This window comes from Hippopotamus amphibius, chromosome 10 (genome assembly GCF_030028045.1).
Source record: "Hippopotamus amphibius kiboko isolate mHipAmp2 chromosome 10, mHipAmp2.hap2, whole genome shotgun sequence".
NCBI lineage: Eukaryota > Metazoa > Chordata > Mammalia > Artiodactyla > Hippopotamidae > Hippopotamus > Hippopotamus amphibius.
Window position 1 is genome coordinate 108,911,121 of NC_080195.1, and position 27,948 is coordinate 108,939,068.

At 49.0% G+C, this 27,948-nt stretch overlaps 1 protein-coding gene across 1 annotated transcript; it reads right to left on the minus strand.

The window, feature by feature from the left end:
* Positions 1–9,237: 9,237 nt before the first annotated feature.
* On the minus strand, positions 9,238–25,795 carry CLDN14 (claudin 14). Its single transcript, XM_057697573.1, has 2 exons — positions 25,679–25,795; positions 9,238–10,331 (listed from the first exon to the last, which is right to left on the minus strand). Exon 2 carries the CDS (start codon positions 10,285–10,287, stop codon positions 9,577–9,579), a length of 711 nt encoding a protein of 236 aa, XP_057553556.1. The 5' UTR covers positions 10,288–10,331; positions 25,679–25,795; the 3' UTR covers positions 9,238–9,576.
* Positions 25,796–27,948: the final 2,153 nt, after the last annotated feature.

Consider the following 27,948-nt stretch of genomic DNA (forward strand, 5'->3'; position numbering starts at 1 on the left):
TATTAAAAATTTTTAACTCAAGAGCTCTTTCCATTTTCTCATCTTTCTAATGGCATTCTGTTTGTCATAAATGAAATAAGATCTTGAATTCTCTGAGAATATAGGATAGAGATTTTAAAACCTTCTCTTCTCTTTCCTGAATGATCTACTTCCTCTGGTGCCCGTATTTTCTCCTTGTTTATTTTTTTTTCTCTCTCTCCTTCATGACGCAGGCTTTCCTTAAATGTCTGATGCTTCTTTGAAGCATAAAGCAATACAGAGCTGGCTGGGAGTGTTATTTACATAAACAGGGCTTGTCAAAAGGAAGGCTTCCCTTTAGCCAGAGAGAGTAGGAAGGTGGTTTTACTCCAAGGACTTCTCAAAGCCCAAAACAGAAGCTGACACCTACACTACCTGCCTCTTCCCAGGTAATGAATCTCTCCCCAGACAGTTTGTCCACTTGCTTTAGAAGAATCTTCTGTATGTGCATGGTGGGGCCAGTGCGGGGAGGGGCGGGGGGAGTCAATACACAAGTAACCCCCAGCATTTTGCCTTTTCACCTCCACTCTCCTCTTCTTCCTCTTCTGTTCTTGGTCCACCTTCATGTTGAATATCCCTAGGGTCTGCCCCAGGTCAGGTCCACATTCTTAACTGCAGACTCTCTCGGCTGTGTCTCTCACCACTACCACACTTGATATTGTTACCGAGTCCAAGCTTGCTCTGCTCGCTGTGCCACAGGCCGACGAATTGGAGACGAGGTGTTGAGGCAAGCACTATGACTTTATTCGGAAAGCCGGCAGACTAGTGTCTGTCCAAAACCATCTTATCGGGGTCTGGATGCCAGTTTGTTTTACAGAATCAGAGAGGGAGAGGCTGCGAGGAAGTAAAGTTAAAGGGTCATCAGTCTTGCAAAAGATCTCCAGGAAAAAACCAGCCTGGGTGAGGGGATATGTTAATTTCAGCCATTCACACAGGTGGGCGGGGCAGAGTGTCTGCCTGTGAGCTGAACAGAGGAACTTTAGTTCAACAGGCAGGCAGAGGGGCAGGGTTCCCGGAGGCAGGCCATCATGTATGATTACAATAACAAAAGCAGCGAAAAGCAAAGGTTAAAGACAAAGAAACAGATCCAGCATGGAGTCCGATTTAGCTCCTCCTGGTAACAATATCGTCAATCCTTTAAATTTTAGCCCATTGTAATGGGCAGGTGGTGGTATCTCATTGTGGTTTTAAACAGAACCAGGTTTGATTTAAAAAAAAGCAAAGGCAGGTGATATTCGTATGCTTGGGTATTATGGAGTAATTCATAATCCCTACAAAGCTGAATGATGAATTTCATAGCAGAAATATCTATGGAGCTACAGATGGAAAAGAGGCTGAGAGGGTTGTCTGGGCAGAGGGCTGGGCTCAAGGACTCCCAAGTGCAGCACTGGGTCTCCCCTTTCCCACAGCCTCTTCACTGTCCTGGGACCCCGTGGACCCCAGCCCGTGCTCAGCAAGGTCACAGGGAGCCCCTCCCCAAGGCAGGCACCAGCTTCCCCAGACACCTGCTGAAGGCACTAGACCAAAACTCTCCAGTGTTTTCCTGGCTGAATCCTGCCTTCTTGCTGTTTATTATGCTGGATAGGAAACCTATGCAAATGCTTTATTTTGGAAAAATGCCTGGGATGACTAAAAAAACCCCAGACCTCCCCAGAGCTGCAGGCAGCTGATGCTCTCTGCAGCAGCCCTGGTGGGAGGGAAAGCTCACATCTGTCAATCATTTACCCAGCAGGGATGGGAGGGTGGTGAGCTTTTAAAATAGAAAGCCCCTCAGGAGAAAAGGATTAAGGTGTATGTCGTGCTGAGCTTTCCTGGGGCAAAGCTGGCAGAGCAGGAGGTGGGAGGAGGGTGCAGGTGATCGGCTGCCAGGGGCTGGGCCCTCCCAGATTTATGGGGCGACCTCCACTGGCCTTTCTCAGGCAGGAAGTGGGCTTTGCTCATGCCTTTCCCCTGCCACACACACCTGCGAAAGCCAGTTGGTGGTACTGTAAAATAATTTACTAGAATGAAATTTCTGTGTTTTCCTTTGGATATTTGCCCAGCAAATGGCTTTGTGCTATTTGATTCAAGAAATGGCTTCAAACATGACAGGACCTTAGAGTTCAACCTCTCTCTCTTTCTCTCTCTCTCACACACACACAGTCTCTTGGGTGAGAAAAAGTGAGGATACTATAGGAGAAGTGGGGTGGCTCTTTTCTTAATTCTCAAAGTCTTAGTTCAACCTGTTTCACTCACTTGTGTGTTTCACTCACCCCCCTTACCCCCCTGTCCCCCTCCCCTAGCCAGGGGCTTCCTCCTCCCTCTCGCCATAGTGACTGTTCAGCTTCAGAGCACTGCCAATTCTAATTTCATTTGTCTGAAATGGACGTTTCCTGCAGAAGAAATGTGCGATGGGTTTGCCTTTGCTGTTGGCCTGATTTGGTTTAGCAAGTGCCTCCCCATCCCTCCTGTGTGAGGACCAAGCAGACCGCAGCCAGTGGTCCCTGACCTGAAACCCACAACTGGGGTATCTGGTGCCTGGTGCTTCTCCGGCCTTCAGGAAGAGCTCCCTGTTCTGTTTATCACTGGTGGGAACACTGCCTTTGGGGTGTTAAAAGGAAAACCACGGGCCCCAAACAGCATCATTTGTGCTAAAAGCTCATGATACTAAACCTAGATTTAATACGTACCTAACTGCAGTTTCAGTCTTCCACGGAAATGTGTGGACAAAAAATGTTGCTTGCCATCACACCCGCAGCCACTGCAGCCCTCCACCCCCCTTGGTGCCCCCTGAGGGGATTCAGGATGGAGAAAAACAGGATATTGGCCGTTACGGTGCATATCAAAGGAATAATTTCAATGAGCCCAGACTTTTGCATCTTCCCATCACAGAAAAGCCCTAAAATTATTAACTTGAGATGTCTGCTTTTGGGGATTAGCAGTATTCTTTTGAAGCTCTACTACAGGTTTTTATTTGTTTGTTTTGTTTTGTTCTTTTTCCCCAACAAAAAATCCTATATAGCCTGACTCCTCCTTTACCTCTTTGGAACAGGTCCTCACAGCTATCCCAGAGGCTGATTTCCCAGCCTATAGTCCTCGGTAAGGTCCCCAAGTAAAACATAGCTCTCAGCTTTTAGGTTGTGCGTGTTTTGTTTTGTTTTTCTCCACGAATGTAATCTCAATCAACCAGTTTGCAATTTTCTGGTCAGCACCCAGGACGTCATCCACCATGTGGGTCCTCTCCATTCTTCCCCATCCCTCTCCAGAGGAAGAAGAGGCAATCTGTGTGATCAAACCCTTGTCATCCAATGCACTGTGGTGACCTAAATGGGAAGGAAATCCCAAAGAGAGGGGATATATTTATATGTATAGCTGATTCGCTTTGCTGTACAGTAGACACTAACACAACATTGGAAAGCAGCTGTACTCCAATAAAAATTTAAAAAAAAACAAAACAAAAAACCACAAACCCTTGTCATCCCCCCCTCCCCTGCAAAGATGTACTGGCTTAAAAAGAATCCTTTCTTTTCTCTTGCTAAGAGCTCCCTCACCCCATCCTGCTTCCTATAAAAACCATTATGTATCAATATAACCCCTCAGCTTTTCTAGTTGCTAGCAGGGATGCTGCCTGATTCATCAATCGCCTAGTACATGAAATTAGATCTTCAAATTTACTCAGTTGGATTTTGTGTTTTGACGGGAGAGGTACAATTCATCACCTCAGGACATTGAGATGGTGCTTCCTAGGCAAACAACAAAACTTCCAGGTTTATCATTGTGTTCATTGGACACATAGAGGAAGGGGTGCTCTGAGAATTAATGAAGGAGCCAGGCTACTTCAGTCTTCAGGAATGGTACTCAGCTCCACCCTGCTGTCCTGCAGCCCCCACCCCAGATGCACACACTTAACACCCTCTGGGTCCCCAGGGAGCAATCAGGGATTATTTTAATGGACCACCACTTATGCGCAGAAGGAAATTTGAACTTCTGGTTTCATGAATGTCTTCTCACGCTCAAGGGGCTTTTTAAGGGTCTTCAAGTCACCTGAGCACCTTGCTTTACTTTTTTTTTTTTTTTTTGGTATTTCAACCAAAAATTGACTTTGAAAATGACAACTATTGTCACATCAAATTACAATTGCTGAAAATTCTTAAGATATCATGTATGCTCACTTCATTCTTGCTTTGAGATTGCAGTCTGTATTAGACCGCCCCGGCTGGATAATGTCATTTTGTGCATCAGTAAAGGAATACAAATATTACTGTGCCATCGTTTAACAATACTTTGATATTTCAATATAATGGTTTCCTCTTGAAATCTTATGTATTTACCTTTTCCCCTTTACATGAAAAGTATTAATCTGAGGTGAGTCCATAATTGCCACAGCTCTCTAGGGGTGCGAGAAGAAACCTCAGCGAGAAGACCCTGTTCTGTTATCGAGGGAGGAATCTGTTACTAGGGATGTCAGTGCTTATGCAGAAAGAGCGGGAACATATTTTTCTTAAGGGTTATTGAGACCTTACGGACTGGGAACGAGAATTTTCTAATCTGTGTGTATCTTTTCCTACCAGACAGTTTACTGCTTCCGTGGAGCAGTCCTCAGCAAGCGTACTTCTTTTCGAAGTCCCATTTCCTCCCCTGTGAAACTCAGCTGATCATAGTGGTTAAGTCCAAAGTCACTGTGAAGTTAGACGGCGATGACGGCGCTGACTGAACACTGCTGATCGCTCCCTTCTCCTCTGCTTCCAGAACCTCCCAGTTGGTCCTCCTTGGTCACGGGGTGTTCCTCATCTGGCTGCCTTGCTGGACCCCCCTCGTCCTCCCAGCCTCCGAATGTGAAACCCTCAGCCCTTGGCCTCTTTGGTTGCTCATCTGTGGTCACATTCCATGTGACCCTTTCTAGCTGCATGGCTAATTGCGTCCTGGGCTGGGGCTCCCATGCTGATCTCTTCCTCAACTCCAGCTTCACACATCTAAGGGCACTGATCGCCATCTCCACTTGAGGCGGCTCAGACCAAAGGCACAGAAAACAAAAAGCCTACCTTACCAGAACCCTTTCTTCCCAGAATCTCCTTTCAGAAAATGGTACCCCACTCCTCCAGTTGATCCAGTCCCAAATCTTGGCGTCGTCCTTTAAGCCTCTTTTTTTTTTTCACACCCCACAAACAAGCCATCAGTAAATTACATCACCTCTACTTTCAGGCACATCCCAACCTCTCCCCACTCCTCGGCTGCCGCCTAGTCCAGATCCCCATCTCATGCCCAGACTGTCACCATCCACACTGTTCCCTCTACCGGAAGCCAGAAAGCACAGAGAGGCCAAGCAGGCAGAGGCAGGATGTCATGTGGCCAAGCATGGGGCTTTGGGGCCGGGCATTTAGGGTGCAGATCCTGGCCCCATCTTTGGTCTATTACTATCAAGTAATGGACTGTGATACAAATTGTGAATGTGCTGTAGTTTTCAAATTTTTTCCACTTAGGGCAACAGTGGCTGATATGAAAGTAGGATTCTCGGGGGGATTTCAGAGGCTTTTGATTTCAAGACAACCCATGGAAGAAATTAGGGTGTCTTAGGCAAGAGGGAGGACATCTTGGTGCTTTGAGTACAGGAGGGGCGTGGATCCATTTCAGGAAGCGGCTTCCCGGAGACGGAGCCTAGGACAAAGAGTTCCTTGGGGTAGAAGATGCCCTGAGTGCCCACCCACACACAGGGCCAGGGAGGGGCTGGGGCATCACATGGACCACTGTGAGGATGGATGGGCTGGGGCCTGGGAGCAGCATCGGGAGGCTATGGGCCATGAAGGCATCGGCGCCAGGCAGTCAGCGGCTGATGAGGGCGACCCCAAGGACTAAAGGCTGGGCCTCGCCCCTTTGCCAAGTCCAGGGCCTCTGTTAGTGCTGGGGCCCTACGCCCTCCTAAATGCAGGGGAGGGAACAAGGAAACGTGGCTGGCTTTAGACCTCTCTGGATCAGAGCCAAATTTAATTTGATTTAGCAAAGCAAAGAAGTATAGCATTCCTTATCCCATAAGGGTCATGTAATTTACATTCATAACAACAGTTTCCTGGAAAACATCAGCGTCTGACTCATGTTTCCTTTTTATTCTGAGATTTGGGATTATGTGTGGTACCTTGGTTATGACTGCCTGGTCCCCAAGATACAGGCAGAAGCAGGCATCTACTTGATGGCCCTGGTGGTTGTAATGTGACAAAGAAGGGGATAACAGGACCTGAGGTCTTGTCTTGGGAGTAAACGAGAGTAACAGAGAAAGAGGAAACGGGGAGCAGCGTTCTCATGCACTGTACCTTGAAGGAGGGAATCAAGGTCTGATTTGGAGCTATTTCCTACAGTTGGCAGGCCAGCTGTAGTCACAGCCATCCGTGTGTCCCCTCCTGGGTGTCACTCCCTGCTTTCTATGGGGATTAAAACTTGGACCTATGGGTCTGATATCACATTTCACCTAATGCAGCCAGAACCCAGTTAACAGAAGCTTTGTGGAGCGAAGGTTCTGGGAAGAACTAAATATGGTCATGAAACAATTCACTTAATTATTTGGAAATAGTCTGGATGTGAAAGTAATCAGGCTACAGGTCATCCTTCTGCTTGAGTTAATGTATTTTCTCCCTGCCTACCTGTCTGGGTTCAAATCCTGGGTCTTTTGCTCACTAGCTCTGTGACTCTGGGCAAATAACTTTTTTCTTTTTGCGGGGCCTTGGGTCTTCGTTGCTGTGCACGGGCTTTCTCTAGTTGCAGTGAGCAGGGGCTACTCTTCGTTGCAGCGCATGGGTTTAGTTGCTCCACGGCATGTGGGATCTTCCTGGCCCAGGGCTCAAACCCACATTTCCTGCATTGGCAGGCAGATTCTTAACCTCTGCGCCACCAGGGAAGTCCCTGGGCAAATAACTTAATCTCTACGTGCTTTGAGTTCCTTCTTTGCAAAATGAGGTTCAAATAGTATTTATCTCACTAGGTTCGCATGCATCTCATTGGACTAAATTACTAAATAAAAGGTGTGCCTGGCACATAGTAAGTGCTTAACAAATCGTAATCAGTGTTATCGTTAGGCTTTCATCCGAGTAGGAGACAGGGACATATTTTACTTTAGTAGTGACAGAATTCAGAGAAAGAGTTTGAAAAAGCTCTTTTAGAAGGAAATATTGCCATTTGCAGCAACATGGATGGAGCTAGAGAATATCATACGAAGTGAAGTAAGTCAGACAAATAGTTTGTGATATCACTTGTATGTGGAATCTAAAAAATAATACAAATGAATCTATATACAAAACAGAAACATACTCACAGACATAGAAAACAAACTTACAATTACCAAAGGGGAGATGGAGGCGCGGAGGGACAAATTAGGAGTTTGGGATTAGTAGATACAAACTACTATACATGAAACAGGTAAGCAACAAGGATTTACTGTATAGCACAAGGAACTATGTTCAATATCTTGTAATAATCTATAATGAAAAATAATCTGAAAAAATATAACTGAATCACTTTGCTGTACCCTTGAAACTAACAAAATGTAAATCAACTATACTTCAAGTAAAAAAGGCTATTTCATCTTTAAATTTGTTATCGGTCCATTAACTAGAATAACTTCACTAAACACATTCTAGATTGTGACCATCAAATAAGGACTGACAGAATATCCTTTCGTTTTAAGATTTTGTTTCTCTTCTTTATAGATTCAGATTTGTTTTTATAATTTAACGAGTAGGTTAAAATTTCTTGTTTTATCATAAATAAATGAGGACTTTACTGATCTAAATCCCTGACCTAAATAGGATGGCACATCCCAGCCCTTTTAACTTCTCCAGGGTTGGATGGAGCTAAAATGTGTGATACCCCCTCCTTCCAAACAGAGGCGGCCCCTGTTGCCTAGGGTCTAGAGGTCAGGACAAAATGGAAAAGAAACAGGTATGTGTAGGACTATTCCTTAAGCCCTGACTTTTTAATGTTGCTAAAAGGTTTTTCTGTTGTTAGATCTCATCAATGGTGCAGTTTATTAAGTGTAATTGGTGAGGCTTAAAGCAATCAGAAGAGGGGCCTTCGGTATACACACATTACTGGCTAGAGCCTCTGCCTGCAGGGGAAGCACATGGCAGCTGGACTTCTTGTCACCATCTCAGTGGCCTGGAGGACCCGGTCAGGAGGAGGCACGAAGTCAGGGGAGCATCAGGCAACCTCCAGCCTTGCTGGGTCCAGAATCGCAGGGCTGCGGCCCCCCTGGCCTCCTGATCCTTTCCTGGGAGGCTCCCCTCTACTTTCCTGGTCCTGGGCCAGGGTCTCACCAGGCCAAGCCAGCAAGCCTGGCCACCTGGCTCCATGTCCACGTTGACCCTCTGCAGCTCTCTTCCCTGCAGACAGTGACAGCTGGAGCCCTGGTGGCCCTATTCTAGGACCACTTGAGAATGGAGGGACTTCATGTAACAGCCCTCAGACTCAGCTGTCCTACAGGGTGGGGTATGTCCTTCCCCGTGACAGCTTGAGGCTGGGGCAGAGGGGTGAGCAGGCTCCCTGGGTTAATGGGGGAGCAGTGTGTGTGTGTGTGTGTGTGTGTGTGTGTGTGTGTGTGTGTGTGTGTGTGTGTGTGTGTGTGTGTGTGTGTGTGTGTGAGTGAGAGAGAGATTGATTTAGATCAGAGCCAGAAAACAGCATCAGTGTTCCTAAAGCTGTCAGACCTCACCTGGCCCTCCCAGCAGTTCTTTCCAGAGAAAAGAGCAGTCAGCAGCCCTTGTAGCTGATCTGATGCCGGCTGCCATCATACTTCTGTCCCCAGAAAAGAAGCCAGTGATGTCCCATCCTGCCCTCAGGGTGAGCAGCCTTCCTAACTGGGCCTCTTGCCAATGCCTGGAAAGCCAAGTGACCAGGAGCGTTTCACTTTGCCGTTTTTTTTTTTTCTTCTGACTTTCCCTGCTTTACTAGTGGGGGCCGACTGCTCACGGGTAGAAAATGACATTGTCCTTCTTTGGTGATGTATGGCAATTACCTTTTTTTCAAGGAAGCCCTGTACTTCCTGCCCAGCCTCTGAGTTCCAGCCAGGAGAGGGCGGCAGTTTTCGGTGATGTTGCTCAGGCATCTTTCAGCTGGACATCAGCCCAGCCCACCTGTGACTTTCCGGTCCTGCGTGGGCAGAGCCGGAAGTGCGCTATTACCAGCATCTTAGCAGACAGAATAATGGTCTGGAAACAGATCAGATATTGTCCATTCATAGACAACCACATCCAAAAGGTTTATTCCTGGCTTGCAAGCAAACCCCACTGACCAAACTCCCAAGTCGCTTTTTATTCAGCGGTCATTAAATCACTCGCTTAAATACATATAATAAATACAAAAACAGAGAGGATTTTCTTTTCTTTCTTTCTTTCTCTTTTTTTGTCTTTGGTATGTAGAGCTTTTCTCCTCATTTCCCCTCCTTCCCTGCATTCTAAGCCCATTTCCTCAGGTTCACGTTATTCCTTTGGACACAAAAGCAGCCCAGAAGTAAACTTGGTGCCGGGACCGCAAAGCGGTCAGCAGGCTGGGTCCCGGCGTCTCTCGGGGGCTGGGGGAGGGACAGGCCCTGGGCACTCACACATAGTTGTTCAGCCTGTACCCGCTGTGCGAGGTCGAGGTGGCCGAGGGGGCCCGATTGTCCTTGTAGGCGTCGGGTGGCCGGTAGGCGGGCGCGGTGGCCGTGCCGGCCCGGGGCTGCGCCCGGAAGGGCCTGGAGGGCGCCTCGTCCTGGCAGGACAGGCAGAGCAGCGTGCCGCCGATGAGCGACAGGGACGAGGAGATGAAGCCGAGGTACAGGGCCTGCCCGATCTCGAACTTCATGCCGCTGGGCAGCAGCGGGTTGTAGAAGTTCTGCACCACGTCGTTGGTGGTCCAGGACACGGCCACCATGCAGAGCAGGCCGGCCAGGAGGAAGAGCACGCCGCCCAGCACGGCGAACGTGGTCTTGGCCGCGGTGCCCTTGGCGCAGCGCGTGCACTTCATGCCGACCACTGCGCAGGCGCAGGCCACGCCCGACAGCAGGCAGGAGATGACCATCAGCGCGCGCGCCGCCTGCAGGTCGCGGGGCAGCGCCAGCAGCGAGCGGTAGATCTGGCACTGGTAGATGCCCGTGCTGTGCCACACGCACTCCATCCACAGCCCCTTCAGGTAGGACACGGCCGTCAGGATGTTGGTGCCCACGTGCGCCGTCCGGCGCCAGTGCGGCAGGATCGTGGTGATGAGCGTACCCACCAGGCCCAGGAAGCTGAGCAGGAAGCCCAGGAGCTGCACGGCTGTGCTGGCCATGGCCTTGCCGGCGGCTGCCGCTCGCTCAGGCGCCCACAGGAGTCCTAATGAAGCCGGGAGGCGGGGCGGGGGGGGGGGGGGGGGAGAGGAAACGGGTTAAAGATTATCTTGATGCATTTATTTCTGCCACCGAAACGGACGTTTCCATAGGCGGTTGGTACCACGATTAACATATTTAAAAAAAATAGTTTCTGAGACTTGATTGGGTGAAAGAAGAAGCTGCTCGGCTAAGACACTTTCCCTGGGAGGCCAGAGCTAGAAGGGGTGACAGCTGACATCTGGCTGGGCTGGGCTTTCCAAGGACCCCAGGGAAGGGCACTGCAGAGCCCCCACTTCTCTCAATGCTTACCAACCCCATGTGGGAAGTTCTGCCTTCTGTCTACGCTCAGACTCTGCTGTATTTGAATCTCACGTCATTCTGTTTGATCGGTAATCCGTAAGGTTGTTAAATCAACAAATGGATTGATAATTGTTAAGGTGTGTGCTGCTTATGACTTAGCAAATAGCTTAGACTGCCTGTCAGGATGAAACCTTTTATGCAAGTGGGAGACTTCTCTCAGGTAGGAAGGGGTTTAGCACCATAGGCAGGTGAGACGCTGCCTTCCAGAATCCCAGATGTGACCTTAGAGATTATCCACCGACGCCAGGGGACAGGAATGACCAAGGTCATCAGCTCCTTAGGTGCTGCGGCCAGGACCACAAACCAACGACCCTCCTCTGCGGGCAGGGCACCTCCCCTCATACCACTCTGAAGAGGGGAGGACTTGTTACGAGACAAAAGCTGCTGCCTGGTTTTCGGAGACACGGGGACACGGAGCCATTTCAGAGTTTTAAAAACATTCTAACCATGGCAAAACTTCAAGCCCTTCTTGGGAGCAAGGACCCTGCATCTATATCGTATGTAGTGCCCGGCATATAGGGGATACTCAGGAAATATTGAGAGGGAGGGAGGGAAGAGGCAGGGAAGATGGAGGATGGAAAGGGGAGAGGAAGGAAGGAAAAAAAGGGAGGGAGAGCAGAACTTGCCTGTGTGGACACCACTAGCTCTTCTCTCCTGCCAGGGGCAGAATATGGAGCAAAAGAAGAGAACCAGGGGTCCTGAGCCCGGGGCCACCTCCACCCTCTGGCTGACTGGGGGCCTCTCTCTCTCTAAAACGAGGGAGTTGGACTTCATGGCCCCAAAGTGTCTTCTGATTCTGAAGGGAAAAAAGGGAAGCTTCTCTGCTGGTGACAAGTCCCTTCAGCAACCCAAACTGGTGAGAATTCAGAAGGCAAAACCCGCTTTCTTCCTTCTTTCTCAGAGCAGTGTTCTACCGTTAAGCGCAGGAAGGCTGCGGGGAGAAGTGGGCTGGGAGGGCGTCTCCCAACGCAGATTCTCCTGCCAGCTGTCTTTGGGGTCCCACAGGCTCTCCTGTCTTTAATCCTGGGTGCATTGTAAAGAAATCTCCCACTAAATCACGATGCAGGATCTGGTTAGTAACAGGTGATGCTTCCAGTGGGAGCCTCTGTGATCATCTTGCTGAATTTAAAAATCTATGCCTGCATGTCTTAGCATTGTTGCAGGTAATCTTTAGTTCTGTCCTGCTTAACAAGCCAGCTATATAATGATGAGACAGCGTGGTGCTGGACAGGACATCGGTGGTCCGCGGGGGATGAGGTCAAGGGTTTTGCTGACGTTAAAAATGACTATTTGCTCAGGACCCTGTGTTCTTCCCTCACACCTCCGGCTGATCAGCCACAAGCCTCTGGTCGGGAAGCTGGCTTTCCTTCGGAAGCCTTCTTCCCTCCATTCAGCAAAGCCCACTCAGTGCAGGTGCTGGGCTTGTGGGGGGCGGGGCGAGGGGAGACCCTCACAGTCCCTGCTGCCCAGGGAAGGGTGGGGCCAGCTGTCCTGTGGTCACTGTCAGGCAGGTGGTGAGGCCCACGGGGCGGCCGCTCTGATGTGCGGGGCGAGAGCTGCTGCCACCCACCTCCCTGATGCACTGGGTGTCTGAGCAGAGCTTACACCAAAAGCACCGATTTACTGGGTCTGAGTGATGCCCGGTGCTGCGCTGAGCGCTCACACCTGCCACCCAGTTTATTCCCCACAATTACTTAGTGAAGCAGCAGCTGTTACCTCCCCTGTTTTCCATGTGGGGAATTTGGGTGCAGGGATGAAAGTTCACTTTCTGGCCTGGCTAGTATTTTCCCTGGTTTAATTGTTCCTTTCTGTATTCAGTAGGACTGAAGTTAGCGTGAGGGCCTAGGGGTGGTGTCATCAGTGCATCCTGGGGGGGTTGATTCTCCCCCCTGAAGATGTCCTTTTACAGTGGTTCAGGTGGCCAGGGTGGGGGACTTTCAGCGCTGAAATCCGGACAGTCCCAGGCAAACCAGGATGGTTGGCTTCTCTAGGGAGCCTGGAGGCTGTGGATTTCTCCAGATGGCCTCTGAGATCCTTCTAGTAACGCCTGGAGGCCGCCTCCAGCCTGGTGGCCGCACTCTCTGTCCCTGGCCAGGGCCTTTTGAGGCTCCTCCCAGTCCTTGCTTGTCAAGGTCAATCATTAAGTACACTGAGCCTAAAGAATGTGGCATGAAAGCCTGCTCGACCCCATTAGTCTAGGGAAGTGGACCAGAAGTTTATTGGATGTCTAAATATTTATGGAGAGCAATGACTGCTAATTTTAGAAACCATTAGGTTGCTATATTTAAACTGGTGCTAGAAGGATTTGCTAATTTAAGAAGTGGGTGTTAATGAGCCCCCAACTCCCAGACCCCAGCTCCCCACCCCTTCCCCCTAGTTACCAGCTGCTGCTACTGGTGTTAGGTCATAATTCAACTTCCCAGCAACCACTTTTCACTTTGGGGCCATTGGATGGAAAAACAACCTCAAGCGAACGAATCTCCTTGGAAACCACATAAAACTCATCCCTGATGCTTCGGAAGGAACTTGCCCAAGCATGGCCTCCCAGGAGGGGTAGCGTGGGGAGGGTTCAGATGGCCTGCAGTTGGCTTCGCCCATGGGCTACCCTTTTCCTGCAGACGTGCCTGTGCTCGTGGAAACATTTGCTGGAGAGGTGTGCGTCTAAGACGAATATGGTTCTAAGAATCAGGTTCCAAAAAGACCATGACAGGCTGGGCGGGTGGGGTTGCCTGTAGCAAAATGACGCATTCCAGGAATAAACGCTGGGCCTTGCATTTGGGTTCACAGAGCCCCCGAAGCACGCTCCTGGGTGGGCAGTATGTGGCCGTCACAGCTGTGAGCAGGATTTAGGGCAGTGCTTCCCAGTGACCGCTTCTTGGGATGCTGTGTTGGCAGGATGTCTCGTGAAAGACATTAATGCCAGGTAGGTTGGAGAAAATCTGGTAACTGTAGGCCTTCTCATTGCTGGTAATATGCAAGCATAATTGGGAATCTCTCAGCAAAGTCTCTTGTGTGGCATTTCCTAAACTTATTTGGCTGGAGACATCCTCCCCCGACTTGGCCAAAGGACAGCTTGAAGTCACATCACTTTGGCAAGTGGACTTAGAGGGTGGAAGTCTGGGGGACGTTTAATGGAGCAATGATGAGTTAGGGTTGATTAAAAAACAAGATAATTTTGATTTGGGGGAGGGTCGAATAAGCACAAATAGGAGAGCAAGCAAGACGCTCTGATGTGCCCCCGGGAGAGTCTCAGCAAACCCCAGGGCTGTAAACGCATGTGAAAATCTGTGAAGGGCAGCCATGAATAGCACCAGGGCTGCTGTCGGCCCCTTACACTGGATCCGGTTTTATGAGCACCAGATCTGAAAGGCGAGGGTTTTTCTCTTCACATAAACTTTTATGTTGTCTCCTTCCTCTGTTGTCTGTGAGCTACGTTTTTTTTTAAAGGAAGGAATTAAAACAAAACAAAACAGAAAAAGAACCAGGCGGGAACCCAGAGCACACGGTGGATTTTCTCCCAGCCTGCCCGGACCCCAGCTGTGCCAGCTTCGGAGCGTCGCCTCTGAGTGAGGCATCACGGCAAGAACAGTGGCTGGTGGGGGAGCCTCACCAGGACGAGGGACAGATGGGTTGTTTGCCTGGCCCCTGCGCCTGCGTCTCTACTCCCCTGGGTCCCTCAGCCTCTGTTCTGAAGAGCTCTGCCATGGACACGTGTCCTCTCCCCTGTCCACCTGCAACAGCTGAAGGGAGTGTCAGCCCCAGAGCAGGAGCAGTGCGGGTTGTACCAGGGAGGCAGGGCCCCAGCCAGGTGTGCGGGAGGTTCTATACCCACAGCCACCGGGGCAGAAGAGTTGGATGATTTGGCCTCTTGGACCTCATTCCAGCTTTTGACTGCCCTGCAGTCGGAGCGGATTTAGAGCCGGTTGGGAACGGGCCATCCCATATATGTCTTTCCCATGGCCTCCTGACACATGTTGGATCCACTGTGGAGACAGCTTGGACTTTGTTTCCTGGAGCTTTATCGGGGAAATGAAGAGCTGCCTTTCAAGGAAGATAGTCGTTGGACTTTGAAAGAATGCAGAGTTGCCTCAACTTTCATGTTCAGCAGTTGAACAAAATGTCTGGTTCAAAAAACTGTAATGTCGAGAGGGATAGATTGGCAGTTTGGGATTGACGTGTACACACTGCTATATGTAAAATAGGTAACCAACAAGGACCTACTGTATAGCACAGGGAACTCTGCTCAGTATTCTGTAATAACCTAAATGGGAAAAGAATTTGAAAAAGAATAGATACATGTCTGTGTATAACTGAATCACTTTGCTGTACATCTGAAACTAACACAATATTGTTAATCAACTATATTCCAATATAAAACAAAAAATTTAACAAAAAAACTGTAATGTCCTCCGTGTCACCCCAACCAGACCTCATGTCAATAGTTTAAATATTTCATAAATGCTAGACCGTGGGAACTAACGATAAACTCAAGGGAGATTTAGATTCATCTAAGAGAGCTACACTAGCAACACTGCCCAACAGGAGAAAAGGAAAAGGACTTCTGTGCTCTATCAGCTTGAAAGAACTCCAACCAGTAATTCCTAAATGACATGTTGGATGCTTGTTTCTCCGTAATATACAAAGCGAGTGGATCTCTTTCCTAAAAGCTTAGGGATACCCCAGAGGTGCTATTTTAGTACATCTCTTCATACAAATATATAAGAATTATGACAAAGTGATCAACTAATACCTTGGAAAAATCATTTCATATTCACTTAGGATGGACTGGACTGTGGGGTTTTTGGCTCTAAAAATGAAGTTTCCTTCATTATTATTCCAAGCTTTCTGTGACTTTCCTTGGGTTATTTTTCACACTGGCAGGCACCTGTATTTTAAATTTATGAGGACTTCTATGCCATCTACACACGGTGTGGAAGAACCGCAGGCTTTCCGTAAGAGGCAGAGACAGAATAATTATATAATTAACTTATTACTGCCATGATAGTTGGGGCTTGCTAATATTATTCAGGAAAACCAATGTGAAATATCTTGCCCAAATCATATGGAAATGACCATTTATAGCTTAAAACTTCCCCTCTATCTTGGATGGGTAAAGAAAAATCTATTTTTCATAACAAGAGCTGATTTGGGGAAAAGCCTGTGTTAATACGAATGAAAATCATGGTATGTGGTTAAATGCTTGCAGAGGCCATTTTCAACTCAGCGAGATTGAACAAACTACCGATTTAGTGAAAACTACAAGCTTAAGTTACCATGACCATAAAAATACTAAACCATTTCCCAGGAGGCATTATCTCTCTAATTTCAACTCACCAAATTTCATTAGAATCCATTAAAAATGCAGTAGATCATATTAAAATGAAATGATCGAATTCCACTTAATAAAATACCCGGGTGCCGTTGCATATGTGTTTTTCCTGACAAGATAGTTGTGTAGATTTGCTATGTTGTCTTCATTTTTTCAGGGAATAGGTGACTAAAAATCTGCTGTGCAAAAAAAATATTAGAAAAGCAAAACACCCCCCCATAAGTTATAAGGTTATTTTCAAAAGTGTTAAATGATGATTAGATGACTAATAGTTAAAGTGTTCTCTAGGAGAGCTTTATATAAGGGATGCTCTGGGTTGAATTGTGTCTTCCCAAAAAGGTATGTTGAGGGACCTCCCTGGCGGTCCAGTGGTTAGAACTCAGTGCTTTCACCGCTGGGGCCAGTGTTCAGTCCCTGATTGGGGAATTAAGATCCTACAAGCTATGCAACACGGTAAAAAAAAAATAATGGTATGTTGAAGTTTTAACCCCTAATACCTAAGAATGTGAGCTTATTTGGAAATAGGGTCATTGCAGATGCAAGTTTTAGTTAAGATGAGGGCATACTGGGATAGGGTAGATCCCTAAACCAAGAAGACTGGTGTCTTTATGAGAAGATGGCTATGTGAAGACAAAAAGAAATAGGGAGGATACCATATTGAAATGGAGTAGGACCCTATGGTCCTTGTCCCCTCACCCCATGTCCTCAGCGTGCCTTTTGTCCGTGGAAGAACTTTAGCCGAAGAATAAGTTTAATCAGAGAAGTGAGAAAATGCAGAAACAAAGGAAAACAGTCAAAGGAGACCACATAATAATAGTTTAGTCATTAAGCAAAGCCCTGGACCTTTAGTTCTTCCTCAAGGGCTGCAGATAATCTGAGCCATGTCCAGTGAGCTGTCTTACAGATACTGAAACCCCCACCAGGTGGAAGAAGTGAACTATGTGGTGACCAGGCTGTAGCCATGACAGAAGCTGCCACAATTCCAAGAATTGGCCTCAAAGAAGTAGAAACAGACTGACCCTGGAACTAAAGATTAACTGTGCTAAAGCAATGAAGATGACGCTGGTCAGACCGTGGTGCCCAACTTCAAGATGACTGTCAGAGCTGCCTGCACTGTTTCTGCATGTCGCCCCCTCCCTCTGTCTATAAAAGCTCTTGCCCTCTGATTGTCAGGGGGTGGGGTGTCAGCCTTTGGACAGGTGTCTGTCCTCTCTTCTGGTTGCCAGCATCCAAAATAAAGCAAACTTTCTTCTCCACCAACCTGGCCTCTTTATTGGCTCTTGAGCGGCGAGCAGCCAGACCCCACTTTCAGTTACAGTATGAAGATGGAGGCAGAGACAGGAGGGCTGCTGCTACAAGCCAGGGGTGACCAGCAGCCACTAGAAGCAAGGAGGGTGGCCTGGAATAGATCCTTCCTCACAGCCCACAGAAGGGACCAACCCTGCTGACACCTTGACTTTGGACTTCTGGCCTCTAGAACTGTAAAAGAATACATTTCTATTGTTTTAAGCCACCTAGTTTGTGGTACTTTGTTAGGGCAGCCTTAGGAAACCAAAATGCAGGGGACCACTGAATGGTGGCCTGGGGGGGTTACAGGAAAAAAAAAAAAACACTCCTGTCTGAATATGAGAAGTGGGTTCCCTTCCAGAGCAGGCACTGAGCATGGTCTGATGGCTTCACATCTGCCACGGAAAACAGCAAGGCATCGGTTAGCTTCATGTCTGAGAGTGTGGAGGATGGAATCCAGGAGAGGGAGAGAACACAGGGAAAGAGGAATTTGGAAGGCCTTCTGTAGTTGTAAAAACTCAAGAGCAAGTGCCAACTGCAGTAAGTAACCCATACGGTGATCAGATGACTCAGCTTCTCCAGATTGGAAAAGCATGTGAATCCATTGATCCCCCAAAGAGTTTAAGGGGCCCAGTTCTCCACTTTGTGTGTAATTGGCTGGGCTGCATCCAGAGACATGGCAGACTTTTTCAGGCTGGATGTCTGGTTTTCTTAAATCAATGTGTCTTGGTTTCATAGACCATAAAAACCCAAGTTTGGGGTGCAGGCCAGGTTTGGATAAGGCAACTCAGATGGTTGCCCAGCTTTCCCTTGGAAATCCAGTAGAGCTCATGGGACCTCTCTTCAGGACTTACATCAAAAGAGAAATGAAATTAGTAACGGGACATTGTCTCAGCTGGGCTGGAAACCCCCATGAATAAGATAACTATTTGATGGATTTTGTAAGCCTGTGAAAATGATTTGAGCACTGAACTGGGATTACATCGTGGTGACTAAAAACGTGGGGTCACATGAAAACATAAAACTGAGATTTATAAATGCTGAGTAAAATACAGCTAAAAAATGATGTTTAATGCTCATTCTCTGTAAATTTAGCTTTTCAAGTCCAGAAGTTGTGAGTTACTAATGATAAGAATAAAAACAATCACAGCTAAACATCCTGAGTGTTCATGATACGCCAGACACGTGCTCAGTGCTTCCGCTGGCACTGACTTATTTAATCCTTTGACAAATCTATGATGCGTATGTCGTCGTCCTCATTTACAGATGGAGAAACTGAGGCTTAGAGAGGTCAAGTAACTTGTCCAAGGTCACATGTAGGCTGAATCAGGGAGACTAACAGGAGAGTCCTGTGATCATCCAGATGCGAGATGACAGAGGTGAGTTTGGCAGTAACAGAGGTGGATGCCGAGAAGAGGTTGGTTTCTAGAGACATTTGGAAGTGAGGCGGGCAGGGTTTGCTGATGGCTTAGCTGTGGAGTGTGAGAGACAGGTGTCCACCATGGCTGCAAGGTCTTGGGCAACTGGAAGAATGGAGTTGCCATTTATCGAGGGTGAAGACAGTGGGAGGTGAAGGATCTGGGTTTGGAGGGTGAAGGGCAGAGGAGAGGAATTTTGTTTTAGATGCGCTGGGTTGAGATGGCTGTCACCACTCAGTGGGGGAGGGAGAGACCATGGTTGGATGTATAAGTGCAGAGTTCAGGGAGGGCCCGGAAGTGGGGAAGTCCACTTGGGACTCAACTGCAGAGAGACAGCATTGAAAGCCATGAGACTGGGTAAGAGTGTAGACAGGGAAGAGCGGGTGCCTGACGACTGACTCCAGGAACCCTCCAACATCAGAGATGGGGCTGATGGGGAGAAGCCAGCCATGGGCCACAAGGAGTGGCCGGGAGGGAGGAGACCACTCGGAGAGCGGTGAGCGAGGACAGAGTTCCAAGTTGGAGGGAGTGACCCATTGTGTCAAGTCATCAGACAAATCATGTCATCTGAGCATGGAAGTGATGGCTGGATTTAGCAACACGAAGGACATCGGAGACATTGACAAGCTCGGTTTTGGCAGAATGTTGGGAGTGGCTTCAAGAGAGAGTCCATATAGGGGCACAGGATATAATGAGCCCAGAGAATTCTTTCAAAGACTAGGACCGTCAAGAGGAACCAGGAAATGAGGCAACAGTTGCAGGATGGGGGTTCTTAATCTGACGCCCAGGGCCCATAGAATTCAGGGTACCTGTCAACTTGGATGGGGAAAAAAGTTGCATGATTTATTTCATCAACTTCTCCCTGAAAAGTATGTCCTTGTGTTATGAATAAAGGCAGCCACCTACAGCGATATGACCAGTGCCTGTGACTTGATCACCAACAGGAATTACTCACAGTTTGCATTGCTTTACAGGTGCTACCTGGAAAGATCATTTACAGGTGCTACCTGGAAAGGTGCTACCTGGAAAGATCATTTACTGTCATTGCTATTCAAAACTGTGGTAGTTGTAAGACCTCTGCTAGGTCTGGTAATGCAATGCATTAATAGAGAAGCACATAAATTACTGTGAACAAAATGGTTTTAAAATATTTTGAGAGACTTCCCTGGTGCTCCAGTGGTTAAGACTCCTCACTTCCACTGCAGGGGGCGCAGGTTCGGTCCTTGGTCAGGGAACTAAGATCCCACGTGCCACAAGGCACAGCCAATATATATTTACTTTGATAACTGTATTTCAGTATAATTGGCTTCCTTTATAATCCTGTGTATTATTTTATGCATTTAAAAGTATTGTTCGGGGAAGAGATACACAGGCTTCACTAGATTGCCAAAGGGATCCAAAGCAAAACAAACAACCAGCCCAGTAAACAACAGCAACCTCAACAACAAAAAACAAAAACAAGTGGGATGACTTGGGAGATTGGGATTGCCATATATACATTACTAATAAAAAAAAGATATAAAATTGTACACTTTAACTACATGCAGTTTATTGTATGTCAATTATATCTCAATAAAAGTTCTTAAAGGAACAACCCCCCCCCCAAAAAAAAAAACGAAAACAAAATAGTTAAGCACCTCTGCCAATGGGATGTGTGGTCAAGAGAGGATCTTTGTTTTGTTTTGGTATTGACTTGAAGATGAGAGAACCTAAAGGATGTTTGCCTGCCTTTGGAAGTGATCCGGTAAGAAGGGAAACACGGATGATGTTGAGGAGATATCCTTGAACAGAGGACGGCAGGGACCCTGACACACACCTGGAGAGGCCGGCTCAGACGGGAACAGGAGGGAGGCCAATGCAGGGAGCCTGGGGGACATGGCAGGGGGCACTTGGCAATGTTTTCAGATTGTCCCAGTTTTCTCAGGGAAAGAGGAAGCAAGGTGGTGTGTTGAGAAGGAAGATGGGGGAGGAGGTGTTGAATATTTGAGTGGAGAGAGAGGGGATGCCATGGCTGACTCAGAGAGTGAGAGCGTGATGGACTAAGACAAGGTCAGCAGCAGGTGCCTGTGCGAAGCCAGTGGTCGTGGGGGTTCAGTGGCCATCACCCCCCGGGACAGCCTTCTCCAGCACAATCGGCGGGACCACATGGCCCCTGAATGGGCAAAAGGCTGGACTCAACTCAGTGGGGATTTTTCAGGAGAAATGATGAAGGAGGGAGAGAGCAGAAGGGAGATCGGTGTGTACAAAGAGGGGTGAGTGTAATGGTGGATGATGCTGGGGAGGAGGGAGGGGAGGACAGGAAGGAACGAGCTGGGAGGACAGGAGGTGGTGGCTGGAGACTGGGACACTTGTCACTGCGACCATGGTGGACAATGGCGGGCAGTAAAGTGAGACGACGGGAAAGGCTGGGACCACAGGGAGGGTGGAAGAAAAGGCTGGGGCGGGTGGCGGGGCGTGCAGGAACTGGTGGGAAGGACCGCCACTTAGAACAGTTCGTAATCTGGTTGCTTCACTGTTGTTTGAGAGGTTGCATCTCCCTGACGATAGACTTATGTCCTGCCCGTGAAGGTGAGGGAAAGAGAAGCAGGGCTAGAAAGAGGAACAGCACACAAGGTGCATGTCTGTTAAGGACCCTCTCGGTCACGGGCAAGTCAGTCTTGGCATAGCGCTCAGTTCTGCCCTGTGTGTCTTTCACCCACAGGACTGCCGTGTGGGAAACACACTCTGTCTGGAATTCAGTCTTCAACTTCGTTTTCTCACAAGCCGCCCTCTTTCCTGGTTTCCCGACACCCTGTTCTCTGCAGAGCAGGAGGGGAATGCTGGGCGGGAGCTTTGCGCTTTGGAGGATAGACTCTGAGACACCGGGGGTGGGGGGTGGGGGGTGAGGAATTATATCTGAACCGAACCTGGAAATGCACACACTGCCTGCTGGTATATGTGGCCCCAGAGAACGCGACAAATAAACTGCAGGGCAGATCTCTGCAGGAAGGGAGCTTCCTGGTGTGTGTGAGAGGCAGCTGGGCCTCACCCAGGTGGGAGGCTGCTCCTGGTCCCCCAGCTCTGCGTGTTCCAGCCAAAGAACCTGAATCCAGCGGCTCTCCACTCTCCCAGTGGGTCAGCATCCCTTGGAGAGCTTTAAAAAGATCCCGAAGCCCCAGCCACCCTAGAGATCGTGATTTATCAGTTGGGGTGGAGACTGTGTATGGGAACTTCTGAGCCCCCCACCCCCACCACAACTTGGTTGTACAGCCAGGTTTGAGAACTGCTGTCTTAATTGACGTGACTTGTAAAGGTCCTATCAGGAGCGTTAAAAGAGTTTCTGCTATATTTAAAATAGATAGCCAGCAAGGACCTACTGTCTAGCACAGGGAACTCTGCTCAATATTCTGTAATAACCTAAATGGGAAAAGAACTTGAAAAAGAATAGATACATGTATAAGTGAATCCTTTTGCTATACACCTGAAATTAATACATTTTTAATCAATGATTAAAACAAACAACAAAAAAAGAAAACAAATACAAAGTTAAATGTATCAAAATCCAAAAAAAAAAAGTTTGAAACTGTTTAGCCAAGAGTGACAGTACAAATGTCTACATAGCTTTCTGGCTCTGCCCATTGACTCTGGGCCTTCTGGAGTCTCCCAAGATGGGGACAGTTGTGCTTGTCTTGTCAGTGTCCCCGGGCATTATCTGATCTACCCACAAGCCTTCACCTTCATACTGCCTCTGAATCAGAACCCTCTCTCCATCCACAAGTCCTACCTGTGCCGAGTCCCATGCCCATCCTTGACCCGGCACCTCCAACTACCTCTATACTTCTCTGACAGCCAAGCATCTAGAAAGAGGCAGTATCCCTATTCACCACTCTGCCGTCTGGCTCCTGCCTTCCCTGTGCTCCACGCCCCCCACCCGCAAACCTGTTCTTACCACCTGGGTCCTCTTTCTGGGATCCAAGCCCCTCTTGGGCACTCAGCCCACCTCATGTGCTAATATCGGCCAAGAAGTTACCCCCTGCAGCATTTGTATTTTCCTGGATGGCCCTTGAAAGCAAAACTCTTGCTGACTCCAAAGATTGATGCAGTGGCAAGAACACAGTGGGATAAATCCTGGAGGGAGGCCAGCGCTACTTGGATGTATGTGTTTTTAAAACATTTAAGAAGTTTATTTTTAATTAATTTTTATTGGAGTATAGTTGCTTTACACTGTTGTGTTAGTTTCTGCTGTACAGCAAAGGGAATCACCTATATGTATACATATGTCCTCTCTTTTTTGGATTTCCTTCCCATTTAGGTCACCACAGAGGACTGAGTAGAGTTCCCTGAGCTCTACAGTAGGTTCTCATTAGTTATCTATTTTATACAAAGTATCAATAGTGTATACATGTCAATCCCAATCTCCCAATTCATCCACCCACCACCACACCACCATCCCGCCCCTCCCATAAGAAGTTTAGAATGAATTGGGTCAGGTCTGAGATTTCAGCTTGCAGAAGTCCTCATAAGAGCCTTGCAGATGAAACAGTGCAAAATGAAAATGCAGGGTCCCTTGTTCAAAAGTTATGAAGAATTTCAATGTGGCAACCACAGGGCATCCAACCAAGCAGGCGCCCCTCTCAGCGCAGGACCCCATGCGGCCATGCGGGTGGCAGGCCTGTGCCGCCTCGACATTGAGACTTCCCTCCCTAAGCCAAGAGAACGCCTAGTTTGAACGTTGGAAGGAATAAGAGACACTCTTGCAGTGTTCTGCAGAATGAAAGACACGGTTTCACGTGTTTGTTTTTTCTTCACGTAAGTGTAGCCCAGATGGCTCTGTGAATATCTGCCGAAGAGGAGCCTTTGGAAATCAAAGCTATTGCTGGTCTCCTGTGCCCAAGAGAGGCCGCCAGCGGAAACAGACCTGGTGTTCTAAATCTCAGCTCTCATTGCTCTCGTGTTCCAGGGAAGCTGTAGGTATGTGGGTGGGTGGGTGCACATCCCAGTGCAGGGGTGAACCGCTGCCTCTGGGTGGCTTGCCTGTTTGCCCCAGAGACTCTGCTCACAGCCTCCCTGCACCCTGGCAGGGGCCCACAGCCCCAAGGAAGGAAGAGGATGAGGTATGGGAGTCCCATCTGCTCCCTTCTTGCCTTGACCCCACAGGGGAGGGTCTCTTAGGGCAAGCTCGGGGCATCCTCCCAGCAAGTAGCCCCCAGTGGAAAATTCCTGTGGGTGGCTGCTGTTGGCTTCCCAGCAAATAGCCTATGGCCCTGGCGGCCGCTCGTCCTGCAAACAGTGCAAGGACTCGCCCCTCCAGTGAGGATTATGAAGATCATCTGGAGGGAGGAATGTTTGAGTGTAAAAGCACCAAGAATCGTCCTGAACTGGCAAGACTGACTGTCTGCATTTTAAAAAAGACATCAGGAGAAGCCTTGGAAATAAGCCTTTAGACTTCTTGTTCTGTGTCATGCAAGATAGTCTCTGACATAAGCGAGAAAATGACTTTTTAAAACCAAAAAAATTGATATACTCGATTTTGTTGACCTTTTAAAAAAACTAACTGGAAAACAGGAAATATTTATAGTAATATTTTCATGGCACTAAAGGAAGAAACTGCCTCTTCCTTTTTACAGATTTCTCTGCAGATGCTTAAGGAGCATTGATCCTATTATATAGATGGTTAATAAAGCACAGTAAGCTTTAGAGATTTGCAAAGCAGATGGAGCCAGATAAGAATGGAGGCTGGCTTCCTGTCAGACTGATTTTGGGCGAACAGCTCAGCTGTACGTGACTCACCTAGCTATCCACATTGTAACAGCTGTTTCCCAGAGCTGTCTAGAAGATGCTAAGATAATATATGTAAAAACCTGTAAGCCCTGTAAGGAAGGACACCCCGTAAGGCAAGGTGTGTGCTATTGAAGTTTTATCAGCGTTGGAGATAAATGTTTAGATTCCACTGAAACCAACCCAGCAGGAGACCCAGAACTGAGATGCTGGGAGAACTTGATGATGGGGCTGTGCTCCGGTTTCCCAAGACTTTAAAACTAAACTGAGTGATTAAGAGATTTTTGGCCTTGGGACTTCCCTGGCAGTCCATTGGTTGAGACTCCCCCTTCTAATGCAGGGGCTGTGGGTTTGATCCCTGGTCGGGGGAGCTGAGGTCCCACACGCCTCGGGGCCAAAAAACCCAAAGACATAAAACAGAAGCAATATTGTAACAAATTCAATAAGACAAAAAAAATGGTCCACATTAGAGAGAGAGAGAGAGAGATTTTTTTTGCCTTGAAAATGGCAGGAATTAAATCTCTCGGTGAGAAAGTGCAGCCAAAAGCCAGTGCCCTGAGTGGCTCCAATGTCCAGGAACCCTCTCAGGGTGCTAATACCAGGTCCCGGTCCACTTTGTCTGTGGCCCTCCTGCCCATCCTGGGAAGCCCGCGGCAACCGCTGGGGATGTGGGGTTCAAGGTAGTTGAAGGATTAACTCATGGATCCGATGGCATGGGCTGTCCCCTCTTCAGTACCATTTCTTACCCTCCTGAAGAGAGATCTATCGCTCTCCCTCCCCTTCTCCCACGCCAGTGTCTGTGTGTGTTGGGGGGAGGAGGGACTGGGGGAGGAGGATGCGGCTCCCAAGTCTGGAGTCTCCGGACCCTCATGGCGCACAGGGGGCAGTGACAACAAGTGCCCCAAGCTGACCCATCTCCTGACACCCACGGATCCAGTCCTCCCAGCCCGAGGCCCCGCCAGCGATGAACGCGTTCTGCCCAAATGCTCAGGAACCGGACTCTGTCCCTTCTGGCTCACTAGGAGCCTGGCTGTCCCCGTACCTGGTGCTGGGTCCCCAGGGACCCCCCAGGCCCCGTCGCAGCTGCCCTGCTGCAAGCGGTGATGCCACCCACCTGGAGAACCCCTGCCCGCACACAGCTTGAGACAAACAACGGGCAACCCCAAACCCTCCCACCTCGTCACCTCCCCCCACACTTACATGCAGAGGCCCTGGCGTCCCAGCCGCCTCACCAGGTCCCTGGCTGCTCTGGGAACTGGATGGGCGCCAGGCGGCGTGACCCACGGACTCCACCAGGACGCTGCTGCCCTCCTGTCCTCCCTCTTTCACCGACTGGAAGCTTCAAGGCCAGGGCATTTGAGAGGATAGTGACTAGACAATTATTGTGTCCTTTGGGAAGGGCCTGCGTGGGCATATGTGTCATTTGGTTGGATGGCTAACTGCCCCATGCACGGGATGAGGCCGCTGGGTCAAGGCAGACATTCAAGACCAACCAGAAATGTCATCTCTGCACTTTGGAAAAATGCCTGATTCATCTGAGTGTCGTCATCTCCTCTCTAAAACAACCTCTGGTGACTCTCCGGGGCTGGCGGGACAAAGCCTGGACCACCCAGCCGGGCGTTGAAGGCCGTCCATGGTCCAGCCCAGCCTGCCTGCCCACTCTCCTTGTTCATCACCCCCAAACAGACCATGCGATCCCTGCCAAAGACTAAGACTCACACGGATCCCCTCCTGCTGCCCTGCCCGCCACGCCTGCCCTAAGCCCGTCACCCAGCCGTTGTCTCCACACTGCTTTGGACTTTGGTTCTGTTGAGCAACGCCGAATTCCTCAACCCGCAGGCTGCTGCGGGCTGTGGGTGCATGCCAGGGAGTTTTGATCAACGTGCAACTGTTTTTTTTGTTTTGTTTTGTTTTTTGGCTACAATTGCAGACAAAGATGTCTGTGGGGGGGAGTGTGAGCTGGCTGGGTCGTGGGCGCAGGTGGGAAAAAGGGACAGTTTGCTGTTAGTTGGAGATGAGAGGTGTCACGAAGAACGTGGCTTTTGAGGGATGTTCAAGTATGACTTGAGAACCCAGTGGGGCTGGGATTGTTATTCTTAAAGTCAGAACTGCGCGCAGGGCTGGCTGAGGGAACTGGGCCGTGCTGGGGTTCAGAATGGCTGAGAACAGCAAATAACTCATCACACACGTCTGTCCCTTCCTCATCGATTTCATCACGGAGGCTCCAAGGGCAGCAGCTCAGCTCCTGAGTTCCTTCTGCAGCTCACCAATCTGTGTGGTTCTGGTTGGTGCTTAGAAAAAGACAGAGTGAAAGAACTCAGGTACCGGTGAATGGCTCTGGGTGTGGACCCGAGCCTGTCCCTGTGTCCCTGGCAATGGGATTGGGATGGCAGAGATGGGAGCATCATGTGGCTGGGCGTTTGGAGCAGAGTTCATTCGTGTCTGTTAAATATCATTGACTGAGGACTGACAACCCAAATCCACACAGTTGTGCTTATTTTTTGTTTTGTTTTTGTTTGTTGTTGTTGTTGGTCTCTTCTCTGGAAATATCTGCCCTAAACAAGATCATCTTTAGTTCAGCTGGCAGCTGGAAGCTCTCCTCGAACCCCTGCTACAGCCGGCACCACTCGGCATCCCCTACCTGTCTGCACTGACAGGTGGATTTGTTTCTGACTTGGCTCTGCCTCCATCTCAGATGGGTTCAGGGGGCCCGTGTGGGGAGCGGAGTCCCGTGCCGCCTTTGCATGTCACAGCCCTCAGGCTGCACTGTGAGCACAGAGGCATCCCTTGTTTTCACACCATGGATCTGTTTTCATAGAAACTGCCCCTCTGGGTGTCAGACTGTTCCCGACCCTTTATCTGGGATCACAGGGTCTGTGTCCAGTGAGGTCCAGAGAGCAAAGCTTAAGGCAGCTGCCCCTGCTGAGGCCTCTTTGGAGCCACATGGTGAAGGATGGGGGATTCTTCTCTGCTTATGGGCAACTAGGGAGCACAGGTCAGCATTGGAAAGGAAGCCCCCATCTTTGGTTAAAAGCACATGAGCTCAGGGTTTGATGAGGATGTTGCTGAGTGAGTTGATGGACAGCACCTTGTCCAGCAGAGGGATCACCAAAGGACAGTTTCATCACCCCTTTGTGGAGAGGGCTGTGGCGGGCACCAGGTTGCTAAGCTGAGGTTTGAGGGTTGTGACATTTTGGGGTCCTGGCATTGATGATGGCGTTTTCTGGAGCAGGACCATCTTGGAGGAGGTGACTCCTTTCCAGCCTTCTGTTGGCTTAGGTGGGAAGAGAAGCCAGGATCTGCCCAATTGCAACAAATGAAGAAACAACCGACCTCAGAGCCATGCCCGTCCTGCAAGGGGTTGAGGGGGCAGGGACAGGTACCAGGGCAGGGCCGTATCCATCGCAGGGACGGGCAGTCTCATCACTGAGGAGGACTCAGGACTTGCTGACCTGCCAGGTGGAGCAGGG